Consider the following 14714-nt stretch of genomic DNA (forward strand, 5'->3'; position numbering starts at 1 on the left):
ATATGCATACAAAACTTGTATATCTCGTTAGTCTAGGCGTAGACCACCGATTTTTTGTCGGCCGATAGTTTAGTCAGGCCGTTAATCAGTATGGGCATGATTCTTCATAGAAATTAAAATCGGGCACAACTATCGGCCAACTAAAAATCGGTGGTCTACTCCTAGGCTAATGTCCGATAGCTAAAGGAGTCCTCCGGAGTCCAGAATTATTTCGGATAATCAAACTGATTCAAGCCTGAAACCAAACTGGGGAACAGTGTAAAGACCGTTTAAAAACAACTCGACTATTACAGAATAATATACTTGCAAAAAGTATATAAAAATGTTCTACAGAATTTCCCATGAAGAAACATCTTCTTGCGAAAAAAAGTGTCTCCAAAAAAAACTGTGAAAAAGTCTGTGCACAAACTACAAATCCGTTGAGACGTCAAAGAGGATACAGTATCCCAAAAACTCGTATGTGTCAACGTAAAAGAAAATACGAGGTTCTCGTATAAAAAATTCAAATGATATCGCGAACCTTACTTTCAGGGTTGCCAAAGCTGTGGTGTATTCAAAACTTGTCCAACTACTTTCACCGACAATGCTCTTAACCATGTCGAGGCTCGAGGGACACGATTCTCCAAAATTGAGATGGAATACAAGTTTTTCGGCTCCTTGAGAATCATCAGGATATTTTTCATAAAGTTTGGAGAGATTTCCAGAAAAAAGATTCTCAGAATCTATAAGTACGTACGTAATCATTCATGTGTATTGAAAACTTTTTTCTTGAATTTAGTATTTCGAAACTTACGCAGAAAATGTGTGATAAAATATTCTACGTCATGTCGTTCAAGACGAAAGAAAGATTTGTAATTCGCTTTATATCAGCTATCTTGTTAATAAAGCCATTTTCACACCTCGCGACATTCTAAAATATCACATTTATTATGATCTAGCTCAGTAATATAATCCTTGTTTGAACCCATAAAGCAAGCGTAAAGTTACAGAGTAAAAAATGTTTGGATAAAGTTGAAAAAATATTTGAAACCAGAGAGTTGAATAACAAACGACGCAACTCGCAGAGAATATTTAACGGCGGGAAATGGTGAAAAAGTTGCGGCAAAATTAATGAGTCACATAATTTAGATGCGTAATGTGTGAGAAAGTTGATCTTTTAGTTGGTTTATGATGAGCACTGAGGTTGATGGTACTTACTTGGCAAAATGTCAAAAGACTTTTTGATCTACGTTTTAATTCTGTTATGGTAACTACCTACATAATTTAAAGTTATAATTTTACATTATTTTTCAGTCAGTTTAATTTCAATGATTTGAAAAATTCCAATGAAACTAGAAAGTTATTAAATTGAAAACCAAAGCGAAGCAGGTGAGTCCGACTTTTTTTGAGAACCGGTAGAGATGTCGAAAGACGAATCAGAACAGAACGGAATCCTTATGACTCAAAGTTAGCCAGTTTTTTGTTTCTACTCTTAAATAATCACAACTTGACTCGCAAATTCCAAGTCCATTTTTATTCATCAGAAACTAAAGTAACTTCAAAACTTGTGAGCTTGGGAACTCTAGATCCTTTTTCTTCACGTTGATTTTTATTGGAAACAAACCAACTTAATTCGAATGTAAATACTCTCATAAAAATGTAAACTGCGCTCAAGAAAAGCGGGAATATTCTTACTTTCCACTGAAATGATTCTAAATCGCTTGGGAACCTCGTTGTTTCCTGGACTATTTTGTTCAGCATGTCTTGGATGTTGGATTTTCGTCAGAAGTGCATCAAAATTTGTCATCTCTAGAGTCTGTATTTGCATAACAAGAGCTAAAAATTTGCCTTCGTTTCTACATCATTTAATTCCAGTGGATGCCCATTTGTAAAGGCAACTACCTAGAACTACCTTTGTTGAACCGAATAGTTGGCAGAATAAAGTAGTTTTAAAGTTGCCTGAAGTTTGGAGCTGCCTTAACTTTGAACACGGTGTGAGTTGTTTAGTATTACTTCAGCTTATTAACGACTGTTTGAACCGTTTACTTAGCTAGTAACGGGAATAAGTTTAGAATAATTACAATTTAGCGAACGCTCAATTCTGCTAATGAACTCATTGTCTGTTTCGAAGTTAGATCATTAAAGTAGATTTAATTATTTTCAACGATAAAGTTGTATATTGACAAGCAAATTACATTTGTAGAGCTCTATAAAAATTGAGAGAGAGCTCAATATTTACTAGGTTTTGCTTAATTAAAAATTTTTGGTTTATCGTGTCCACATTTCCCAATAAAAATACTGTTTATGAGATAGTTTTACACTTACAGAAACTTTTATCCTGTTTTCAGATTAATTAAAGATATTCTTATACTCAGGGCCTTTATTTCAGTATTTTTGGTATGGATTGAAAGTTTTATAATAAAAAATACCAAAACTTTAGACACGTTTGATTAGAGTTTAAAATAAGTAAGTACATAAACATAAATGTGAGTTATACCTATCACTCATGTCAGACAAAACAATATAACATCAAATAACAGTACCTACCTACTTAGTTCTGAATTACTTTATTTACATTTTGAACAAGATGTAGGTACTAAGTATATTGAAATTCATGTTTTGGCGTAGACAAGTCTTAACAAACTTGAAACCCAGAGCCTGTGAAAACCGGGCCTTGGTTATTGGGCGTTGCGAACAAACTTGTAACTTTGTTGTCATTTTCTCCGCAGACAATGGTCTGTTCTGACAAGGCTTACAGAACACAGTGGAAATGTAAAGAGTAAGTTAAGTTTATCGAAGTTTACAGAATACATTCGTTACATAGTCGCACCCGTGGATTTTTCCCAGCCTTTTGGCTTGGACCATTTTGAAGGGAGTACCTATAGTGTCGCTATGTACCACATTAATAACTTAAATGTGGTGAATAATGAACTTCTGGCTTTTACCGTATAATGTAAGATTCTCTAGCTACTAGGGTATAGCAGGTTACAAAGATAACCTTTGTGGCTTTTTATAGGTGAGGAGGAAAACGAGCACATGGATCACCTGATGATAAATGATTACCGCCGCCCATAGACACCCTTAAAAACACACTTTCAGATTTTTTGAAATTGTTTGAGTCTTAATCCATTTGAGAATGTTATCTAGCTTGAAGTGTTGCTTCAGAAAATGAGAAGCTTGTATAACACTATATTGCAGTTGGAATACTACTTATTTAAATCACCTCATAGTAGCCTTACTGCACCCTTTTCAGCTGTGGCCACGAAAAATTTAAAGTTTTCCTCGAAGAAGGCCGTTTGGACAATTTACATAACAACAATGTGTTTTGTTCCTTTTTAGATTTTCCAGAGTGAAAATGTCCGTATTCGCGGCTGTTGTTCCACCACAAATGCCAGTGGATATTATTCAGAACATTTCTATTCATAGGTGCTTTGGACAGCTCATCATTTGCTAATTAACATTCACATTTATTGATTAGATTTTTATGAAGAATTATAATGTTTGATGATAAAGATAAATTATTAGTAGCTTTTTTAACAGGCCAGTAGCTAGAGATTTTTTTTAAATGTTGGTAATTTACTGTACTGTTATAACATCCCACTAAGAAGCTCATAATATTAAATACTTTTTTGTACATTTTGAAATTTTTGTCATATTTGTAAATAATATTTTTTATCAATGAGACTATTTTTAGCGAATTTTATCCTTTCAATATGAAAAATCTGTTCAATTGTATTTACACATATGTTTACACAAATAAATACATCAAAGGTTTGCATTTTTCCTATAGTGCTGAAGCCGGAAAAATAATAAATGATATCTCAATATTATACCTTTTTGAGGTGGAAATATTTTTTCTGGAATGCCAGCCGATCCAAAAATACTTACGTGTGTTATTGAAGTAAGTAAGGTGTAAACAAATTCGTTTTACAAGCTGAGAGAAAACAAAATCCTACTAATATTATAGATGTGAAAGGTTTTGAGGATAGATGTTACCATGTTTGTTACTCTATCACGCAAAAGCTAAAAGGATTTTGATGAAACTTCAAAATATATTTTTTATATCAGAATATCCTGACTGGTCTAACTAGAATAAAGTTTATAATTTATGGCGATCTGCAAAAGCCAGTCTTTACTATCTCATGGTTGAAAAATCACAGCCCAACTGGAAGTGTTTTATTTGTAGAGAGACGATATTCAATTGATAAAAACAGGCATTGTATAAAAAGTATGTCAAAACGTTTTATTTCCGAACCATTCATTGGGAAAAATCACCGAGACAATATTTATTTTTAACTTGCGTGCTGATAAAAGTACGATTCATAAATTTCAAAGAAACTGGACCATAAATAGACAATGTTACAATACTGTTTTTATTTCGTGACACTTTGGTTCTCTGCTTCATGAAACAAATAAATTGCTGAATTTTTATTAAAAACATTTCACAGTTTTTATCAGATTCCGAGAACAACCTTCGCAATTCGATTTTCCGTAATATTTCGTTATAATCTTTTTATAAGAAAATCTTTAGCGAGTTACGCCCGTATTCACAAACATTATGAGATCTCACAGTGCGCGTGGCCGCACAGGGTCACAAACGAGCCAATCACGAAGCTCTATTCAACGCTGTGCGTTCGATTTGCTGCTTCACTTAAGCAAGCATCGATTGTGAATACGGGCGTTAAAGTACTTTCAATTAGTTATCTTCGCATCAAATCGATCTGTTAGCTTGAGAGAGATGTCAAGTTTGTGTAGAGATAAAATATAATTTCCTAAGCACTTTACGAGAAACTCTTAAGGGCTGGAGATGTCCCATTGAGGTTGAAGTGGCTATTGTACACCGCTCGTGGGCAACGTCACGTTGCAAGTTAGATTTGTCAAGAGATTCTGTAATGTTATGACGTAAGCCCTTAATGCGTGATCTTGGTTCCCTTTTTAGATGCAAGAGAATATTCAATGTTATCTGTTGGTAAGTAATGTTTTCATTCCTAAACCTTGAAAAGACTTCTATTGATTTATTTAATTAAATGAACCTAGAATAAGGATGTACACTACTTTTGGTTGCAGTAAATTTAGATGGTTTTCGTCAGAAAATACATTATAACTTGCATGCAAGCATACCCGGGGGGACAAGTGGGTTATGTGAGGCTCCCCCTGCCAGATGGGCAGGGCCTACTCACTAAAACCTGATGGTGTTATCCAAAGATGGTTTAATGTCCTCCATATTTACTCCACTAGACAGCGCCACATTCAGTTGTTCCTAAATATCCTTAATATCCTACATTTTCTTCATAATTCACATTAAGTTCTTCCCTTTAAATAATCTAACTTTAGATATTTAATAATCCTTAACAAACACACAGGATGTTGTACAGTCGCGGAATGAAAAGGTTCGTCAGTTTTCAAATTGATTCCTTCAACGAATCGCGAGCACATATTACCTTTTGAAACTATGTTACAGAATAATCTCGAGTTAGACAATATAATCTTTAACTGTTAGTCAGTAAAGTTCAAAATTATTCAGATTAAAGTTGTTTGACATTTATCTTGTCAAGAAGATTATTATGATTGAACTAAAACCTTCTTGTTGGTTCAACCTGCCATTATTATTTCTATTAAATAAAAAAAAATACATTTTGTAACATTGCACTGATGGGACAGAAAAATAAGCAAAACCTTCTTTGTTAGCAAACGTCACATTTATTTAAATGTTAGCAGCACTGTTTCTTGCACTGTTATGTTGGCAGGTTTGACTCTTACAGTACCTAGTGCAAGCGAAAACCGACACTAAGGTGACGAACCTTTTCATTCCGCGACTGTACATCACACTGACACCAGGAGTAGATGGGCCGAACATCCGTTACATAATATTTGAAAAAATAACAAAAACGTGCAGCGTAAGACGTCCACGCAAAAGATGGACCGATGACCTCATAAAGGATTGCGCTGGATTCAGGCCGCTACCAATCGCGCGATATAGAAAGCATTGAGGAAAGGTCTATGTTCAATGTTCAGCAGTGAACGTCCTGTGGTTAAAATGATGATGATGATGAAAAAAATCTTAAAGTCATGCTTAAAACCTTGTGATTTATAGAAAGTGCAGAATGCGTGCATCCCGCAATTAAGTGTTGATTATACAGCTTTGTCTCCGCATTAATTAGCCTCAACAAGCGCGGAATTAACGCGTAATCGTGGAATAACTGGCCGTTAGCTGGAATGAGTGTGTGGAATGAATGGCTTGTCCTGGAACATTACGTTTTGGAATTTTACTAACTTGAGGATCGCGATGAGACTTATTTACAGATGAACTCGTAACTAGATGTGATTTAGATAATAAATGACACTCTTAGGCTGCACCACCTTATATTAATCGTAACAATAAAAATAACCGGTGCTTTTTGTGTGGAGTTTGACAGTTTTTTGACTTTGTCAAAGTTAAATTAAGATGGTGAAACTAAAGTAAGCTAGGCTAAGTCTAGACAAGTAAATGCCAGAAATGCTATCTCATGCTTTGATTTATTTTTACAAAACAATCTTTTGAAGTCCGTGGCTTTTCGCATTTTAAAGAAACTGACTTTCTTCTTTGTAGTTATTGAAGTGTGGAAATGACCTTTAGTTACTTTGACGGGCGACAGCGTGGGTTTGAATCCCACCTAAAGCAGTTTTTCTAAGCAAAAAATATGATCTAGAGACAGAAAAATAAATTAACTGTAGAAATCGGACTGAAAAAAGTTATTTTGTTGTTAATGTGAGTTTTATTCCCGATATTAACGGTATTTATTTGGAAATCGAAAAATTTGCCTTATGTAGCAAAATCATTGTTGTTTTGAGGAAACACTGAATTTTCTGATAGATTCAGCTTATTCTGTAACCTATTATTGATAACGTTTGAAGGAACTCGTGAAGCACTTTCACCCGACTTTTGATGTCTTCTATAGTTTAGAAATAGTAGAGTGAGATTACTTATCATTTCCACCCTGTATAAGATACGCTGCAATGTTGTTGTTACTTAATGTAATTGAGCAAAAACCATTTTCGCGTCATGAATCCAGTCAATTTTGCGGCTGACTGTACACGTATGAACGATACCAATTTACGGTATCACGGCAAATGTGCCACAAAATTATGTGCCACAAATTATGTGCCATATTGATGCAGTGCGGTCATAATTACGACCTAGTAATAAGCTACTCGCAGTTACTTGCACGAGTCAAGGGCTTTCGTGCTATTTCACACCATGTCTGGTACCTACTTTTTTACCTATATTAGAAGAAATTTTAATTTTGTGAGCTTGTGTATTTTAATGGGACAAATTCCGGAACCACTCTTATTAGAGTAAATACTTACTACTACTTATTTAAAATAATTTTTTAGTCTGTTTAAAACAAAAATTGTTAAACCCATACAAAATCGGGACAGGCTGCTTGGCGTTGAATTAGTTACAGACAGGTACTAAGCACGGTAAATTTAAGACCTAAGTAAGACCTTGAAAAGAAAGTATATAAGTTTAATGTTTTACAGCGTCTAAAATTCTGCTTTCTTTGAACTGTATTTTTGAACTTACTCAGCCTAAATAAGTCAAATATCCATAAATAATATTTTATAACTTTCTATAGTTTTATTATAAGTAATACATACTCACTTTAATGGCCACTTAAATGTATTCAGCTACGAAACACACTGACAAAGAAAATATTTACAGAGGCATTTCTGGGCGTGCGTTGGAATAATTACGGTGTCTTCTATACACATTAATAAAACCTTGTAAATTATCATACTAAAGAATACCTAAAGAATGGTGTTTCTAGGGTTTTTCGCTATAAATTAACGGTCATGTTACGTGGTAAAGTTAATAATTTGTACAAAGTACAAAATTAAGTAACTTGCAATCTTTATAAAGAGTAAAAGGTTCTTCATAATTCAACTTTCAAGAAATCGTATTATTAAAAGAAGCTTCGGTTACATTTTTATAATATACTGCCGAAAAAATAATTTTCCGGGCCATGAATTCCTTTTTAATCTTTATTGTTGGCTCAAATACATTGTGCTCCCATTTGTAATCATGTTGCTGGAACAAGCCTACCCTTTGGCATTACATAATGTCACGTGATTGATGACTGACGAATAAAGTGCAAGGTCCCATACAAAACCCATAAGAATTCCTATCATTTACGCACGAACAGTGAGCTGAAAGTTTTTTGTACCAGGGCCGTATTCTGATGGTATAGGACTCGAGTATGTTTATGATACTCGAGTCCGAATCGAGTCTACAATTTCATGTAGGTATTACTTTTCGCCTTGAATATGCCTTTTAAGTCTGGTTAAGTTTATTTAGTTTAGTTGCATGTTTTATTACCACGGATGTTATAAAGGTAGACTACTATGTATCAATACTACCCTCTTTTCAAGTCCTCCACTATACCTACATTCGACACTGTTGAATAATTTACTTGATTAATGGACTATTCATGAACTAACTGCTTAATCGAACTTGAATAAGTTATAAGGTAGAAATCAATGTTACTATTAAGAATTCAAATTAGAAGTATGAAAGTTTTTGCAGAAATAAATCACAGATTAAATAAAGTTCTAATTTCACCATCAGATATTATGTAATGATGAAATTGTAATAAAATTATTTTAAGTACTAGCCTAGAAACTTGAAATTATTTAGGCAAGGGCCCACACTAAACCTGGATTCCCCTGGCAGTTACGGACCTGTGCCCCACCTGAATGAAATGTTTCGGAGCAATGTCAAAAACGCGCGGCAAAAATATGCATGTAATGGGCATATTTCCATGAGCGGTCATTTAAATTTTTCCCGCGAAAGTTGCCAACTTTCCTCCGACATGGGCAATGGCGTCGTATTTTAATAAATGATGGGATATTATGAATAAATTGCGTGGCGAGTTCGTCCATGATTTACCTCGGAATGTGATGAAGTTGCGGGATACCTACTATTTTGTTAATTATGCGACTTTTATTGCCTTTTCACAAAGTAAAATTTTCTTATTTAGTGTTTTTTTCGCGGTGAGCAAATACCTTCTAGTTTTTATAACGTAAAATTTTATTATCAAGTTATTTATTTCTAATTTATTTTGAGAAACGACTCTTATCGCTAAGAAATTTTAATATCTAAAAATCATTTCGTGAAAAGTACATACCTTCATAGTTTTGCAGGCCATTTGCCTAAATCTGAAACAAAATTAAGTTACAATTAGTATGACTTAGTACCCAGATCAAACGAATATCAAAACGTACAGCACAACAACAAAATATTTTGTTTCCATATCGAATTTCTTGCATTTTATTTACTTGTCAAACTAATCTCTACATCATAATAACAAGACGTTCGCTTGTTGAACAAGTGGAGAAAACACAAGTTTATTCTGCTCAAAAGCGGGAAGAAAAATTGAGTGTAAACACCTGTGCTCATGTGCAAGTGCTCTACTACGTAAGTATAAGGAAGTCGGGATAAAATAAAAGAACATCGTAAAATAATGTAGGTGCAAGTCAATTTTTGGCATAAAGCAAGATTTAAGCTAGATGAAAAGTCTGGTTTAGGAATTTCGTTGAAGATAATTATCATTAATTGTGGGCAGTAGATTTGTTGTTTCGATGGGGCACTAGTTCAACCACTGATGACCGCTGATCTATTTCTAGTGAACTCGTAATACCTACTGACAATATAATTATTATACTGAGTTGAAGTACTTACTTGAGGGGTTAACTAATTTATACAAAATTAAATAATGTACTACACAAAGCGTGAGTACAGTCAACAAATATTTTTTAACAAAATAGAGCCTATTTCATTTAAAACTGTGTCTTTATATTGTCTTGATATGGGTTTTCGTTTTAATTTGAATTGTTACCGAATTTCTGTCTTATTTTCAAATCGAAACTTTATTATTTCTTTAAAATTGTTCACTGAGCCTTCGTATGTCATTACATGTACAGTCTCCTTTCTCGCACGAATCATAGAAACGGTAATTCCCAGAGCGAAGAAAATTGAAAAACGCTGATAAAAAAAACGTCCATTCCTAAAATGTAGGGTAGGTTATTAAATTCAGGGGCAGAGTGGAGGCAATATCGGAAACTCATTAATAATGTTACAGCCCGCGTCTAATTTCATCGTGACTCGGGCATATTTTCTAAATGGATCAATTTTGCGGATATTATCTGTGAACGAAATAATTTCAGGTCTCTTTGTATGGTAATCTTTGCTTTCTTTTAGATATTATCCTCTTCAATGAGTTGTTTATGATGGTAATACTTTATTTTAGTGGTGATACCTTCTTGGGTAATATCCCTGCTTGACCACAGGTTGACTGGTAGAGAAAGAAAACTGGAAACTTTACTTTACCAAACTCTACCTTAATTAATTATTTAATTCATCATCATCATCTCAGCCACAGGACGTCCACTGCTGAACATAGGCCTCTCCCAATTATTTAATTAGTGCACTTTAACTCAATGCACAAGATAAATAAATATTATTATATATTTATTACACACCACACAAAACTGACGAATAAGGGCCGATTTTTCAATCGTCGGATAACTTTTAACTGAAGAATAAGTTTGGCACAATGACAGTTTCAGTACGGAAAATATGTCAAAATGACAATTTTATTCTTCAGTTAAAAGTTATCTGACGATTGAAAAATCGGCCCTAAAAGAAATAGAAGACACAGGGTGTTTTTTATGAAACCAATGTCAAAAATACGCAATTTTAAATTGTGCATTAAAGCACTAATTTTATTATTATATTTTTTAAATACAAAAACTTCCACCCTGTATAAGAGCACGACTGTAAGTGACGTCATCAAACCACGGATCACCGCACAGCGCGGTCAGTCAACAGCGACTGTGAAAGACTTGTCCTAATTTTCACACATAATACAGGGTGATTGATCAAACGAGCCTTTTCAGGAAGATTCGATGTAGGTGTAATTGTTTTTGATAGCTTTTTGAATAACAGAGTTTGGTTAATTGCTCTTCTGTTCTCTTTTGAATACCTCTCTTTTGTACTTCGAAAAAGTATGCTTCGACCATTTTTATAACACAAATTAATGCAAAAATGAAACAAATAACGTAGTTTCAGGTCTTTCTGACACTGCAACTAACATAGCTTGAGTTAGAATAATTATCTATTAGAATCTTTGATAATTCAGTGTACACTCGTTATAGCGTCATTCGATTTAACGACAAACACCTTAAAACCTCGAATCTGCCTGACTTCATTAGGTTTGCCTTGCTTTTTATTCGCTTTACCGTATCTCTCCAATTAACGTCCATTCTCTATAACATCGGAAAATGCTCAGTCCCTAGAGTGTCGTTATAAGAGTTGACTGAGTTGATTTAAATCTTCGAATAAAGTTGTTTGAAGTAGCCTGGCAAGTTGCAATATTTGTTGGCGAGCCGAAAATCCATTAGTACCTACAGCAATAGGGATGATGACTGGGTAATGAAATCGAAATTCTCTTTAGTCCGTCAAACAGATAATTAGAAAATATTAGAATCGTATTTTTTTATTTTTTCCATAATTGAATAATTACAGTATTACTTATATATTGAGTTGAAATGTCGCATGACGTCACTTTGAGTAAAAACTCTACTCAAGCGTGACGTATCGCGCCATTTCAACTCGATGTAGCACTGTTATTATTTAATCATGAAAGAAAATAAAAAATGGAGTCTAATGTTTTCTATTATCTGTCTGAATGACGGACAAATAATTGAAATTTTGTCATCTAGCCTTTTCGTTCGTTCGTTTCAGCCGAAAGACATCTACTGCTGGACAAAGGCCTCCCCCAAGGATTGCCACAAAGACCTACAGCAATTATTAATAATCAAAAACAAGCATTTTAAATCCCATCACCATCCCAGTAATACTTGCACCAGAACAGGTGTTTTCGATGACAGTCATCAGTGCGCCGGGCATTCTAATCGCCTGATTATCGACTACTGTTTTTTATGACCGACGCGATGCCTGACTCAGGGAGACGAAAAAATTGTGAATTCAGGGGATATTATTAAAATGGGATCGTTATACGAGTAATGCCCTTTTTAGGTGTTAGCGTTTGCTTAATGGGATATTCTGTAATGTTACGCTATTCACATTGAATTTTGATAAAGGTTGCTTGGCTTGTTTTTAAATAACTGATGGAAATAGGACGCAGAAAGTTTTGTTATTCATGAATCGACTTAAATTACTTCATCATCATCATCATCATTTAGCCAAAGGACATCCACTGCTGAACATGGGCCTCCCCAATGATTTCCATAATAATCGGTTGGTAGCGGCCTGCATCCAGCGCCTTCCTGCTACCTTTGTGAGGTCATCGGTCCAACTTGTTTGTGGACGTCCTACGCTGCGCTTTCCGGTACGTAGCTAAGGTTTTAACCTTACTGCCCTATGGGCCGTTAGTTCTGCGTATCTGGCCATTGCCACTTCAGCTTGCTACTACATCGGGCTATGTCAGCGCCGTGAGTTCGTTAACGGTTACTTAGGTACGAAGTTCAATGAAAGTAATTAACGAAGTCACAGCAGAAATGTTCATTTTACGTACGATTCTCTTATTAAAGAGATAATATTGGTCCAACTATCAAAAACAGCTATCATTTCTAAGTATGCACTTAGCTTTAGATATTTCAACCTATATAACACTAAAAACAGTAACATTGTCAAAAGTCGGTCTAACCAAAGCGGACTGAACTTAAGACTTAGTTACTAAAGTAGCTATTTTTCCGCAGTTTCACAAGTAGTAAAACGAAAGTTTGTTAGAAGCGTTGAAGTAGAGCATAATGCAACGCATTCTTCTTATAAGTTTTAGTTCGTATTAATGTTATAAGACTGTTGGAGTATATTGTGTGGAAACCTGCTGTAAGGTATTTGCAATGACGTTTATTAGGTATTTAAACACTGTTGAAAGCATAAACACAAATTAAACTTGAAACTTGGATCCACGTTTGAAACTATTTACACGCTAGACAGAGAAACCAATGTCTCTATAGTTCCTTGAACAAATCGTAGGATTAGAGGTCTAAGGTAAATCCCTCCTGAAACGATCAATATCAATAAAACTTTAAAATCTTAGACATCGAGAAAGGACTATACATACCTACGAGTACTTATCGGTGACGCAACGTTAAAACAATTTCATTTCCTTGAAATCTGATTCAACTCAGATCTTTCACTTTTGAAATACAAATCCAATTTATTTTAAAACGTCACAGAGGCAAAGGAAATCACTTCTGATCTCGTGAGCACCGTGGACCGTGAACTCACGGGTGAGATGCTCGCCTATCTTTCTTGAGCTGGGTCTCGGCTATCGTATTGAAATTTGGCCTTTCACAAGCGATAGCGGGAGAAAATTTAAATCGAATTATTGTATTTCACAAGCGGCAGCGGGCGAAAATTCACGCTTGTTTTAGGTTTTATTTCAAATGTTACATAAAATTACGTGCAATAAGTGAAAAAGTTTTTGAACAGATAGTTTATCAAAATATTTTTTCAAGGAAAATTCCATCTAACCGTCTGTCCAACGTGGGGGATATAGGTTTTTCTTTCCTTAATTTTGTTCCTTAATTTGCCTCTAGTAAATTAGAAAGTCACGTTCCTGGAGTGGAGACTAAATTACGTGATCTAGGGAAGTCTACTCTAAAACCGTTGTTGTCCCGGAACCCTTTACCCACCCCTACCTGTCTTCGTCGAATGTCGACACACACCTTTAGCCACACCACCAACATCAGATGATATTTTAGATAGATTAGATTCTAATCTATCTAAATACTAGCTGACCCGGCGAACTTTGTTCCGCCTTAATGGCAATAAATAAGCAGACTTTTTTTTTATTTCGAACGGGATAGAAAGTATCCTATGTCCTTCTCCTGGCTCTAAACTACCTCCCTGACAATTTTCAACTAAATCGGTTCAGCCGTTCTTGAGTTATAAGCGAAGTAACTAACACGACTTTCTTTTATATATATAGATATAAAAGGAGAAACTGACTGACTCACTGACATATCAACGCACAGCCTAAACGGCTAAACGTAGGCACTTGAAATTTGGAAGGGACGTAGCTTAGGTACCGTAGAGGTGCAATAAGAAAGGAATTCCCGAAATTCCCACGGGAACGGGAATTAGCGCTTAAGTTAGACGCTTGAAATTTGGCATGAAGGTACCTTAGTATATTAAAAGCTTAGTTACAACAGGATATTGCAAACTTCCCACGGGAACGGAAGTTAGCGGAAAAAAACATTTGTATGAAAAAATCTAAACCGCGTAAGATAGATGAAGGGGGTAAAACGGGATCCACGCGTATGAAGTCGCGGGCGGCCGCTAGTTTATTATAATCTAATAACTCTCTCCCGCTACAGCGTATATTTCCCCAGACGCGCGCTATTCGCAGATTTAAACGTATCACCATAACGGCCGGCGCAGTGCGGTCGGCTCTGAAAGCGCTGGCTTAGCTCGTCAAAGCGGCACGGACGCTAGTTAGCACTCACAGTTGGCAAAGTGAAATAGAAACGCTATCAATTCCTACTTGTATGGACGTTTTTGGTACACCATTTAACATGCCGTTTTTTAGTTTAGCAGAAACAGTTTAGTGAAAAAATCATTTAGAGCACGTTCAATTTCTACTTATGAAGATTCTGTTAGTGATTTTTTCTGTTTCAAAAACCGAGAGATCTCTATACCAAATTTCATCTATATCAGTTCAGCAGTT

The 14714-nt window shown here is 35.1% G+C and overlaps 1 protein-coding gene across 1 annotated transcript in view; it reads right to left on the reverse strand.

Annotated features, from left to right (window-relative positions):
• LOC114352785 (suppressor of lurcher protein 1) overlaps positions 1 to 14714 on the reverse strand; it is a 92364-nt gene that overhangs the window by 72436 nt on the left and 5214 nt on the right. The window contains exon 2 of the mRNA XM_028304510.1: positions 9144 to 9174. Within this exon, the coding sequence (XP_028160311.1) occupies positions 9144 to 9164 (21 nt within the window). The 5' untranslated portion in view covers positions 9165 to 9174. The remainder of the gene's footprint in view (positions 1 to 9143; positions 9175 to 14714) is intronic.

The sequence above is a fragment of the Ostrinia furnacalis genome, unplaced genomic scaffold, assembly GCF_004193835.3.
Source record: "Ostrinia furnacalis isolate ACB-3 unplaced genomic scaffold, ASM419383v2 OfSCF1452, whole genome shotgun sequence".
Lineage (NCBI taxonomy): Eukaryota > Metazoa > Arthropoda > Insecta > Lepidoptera > Crambidae > Ostrinia > Ostrinia furnacalis.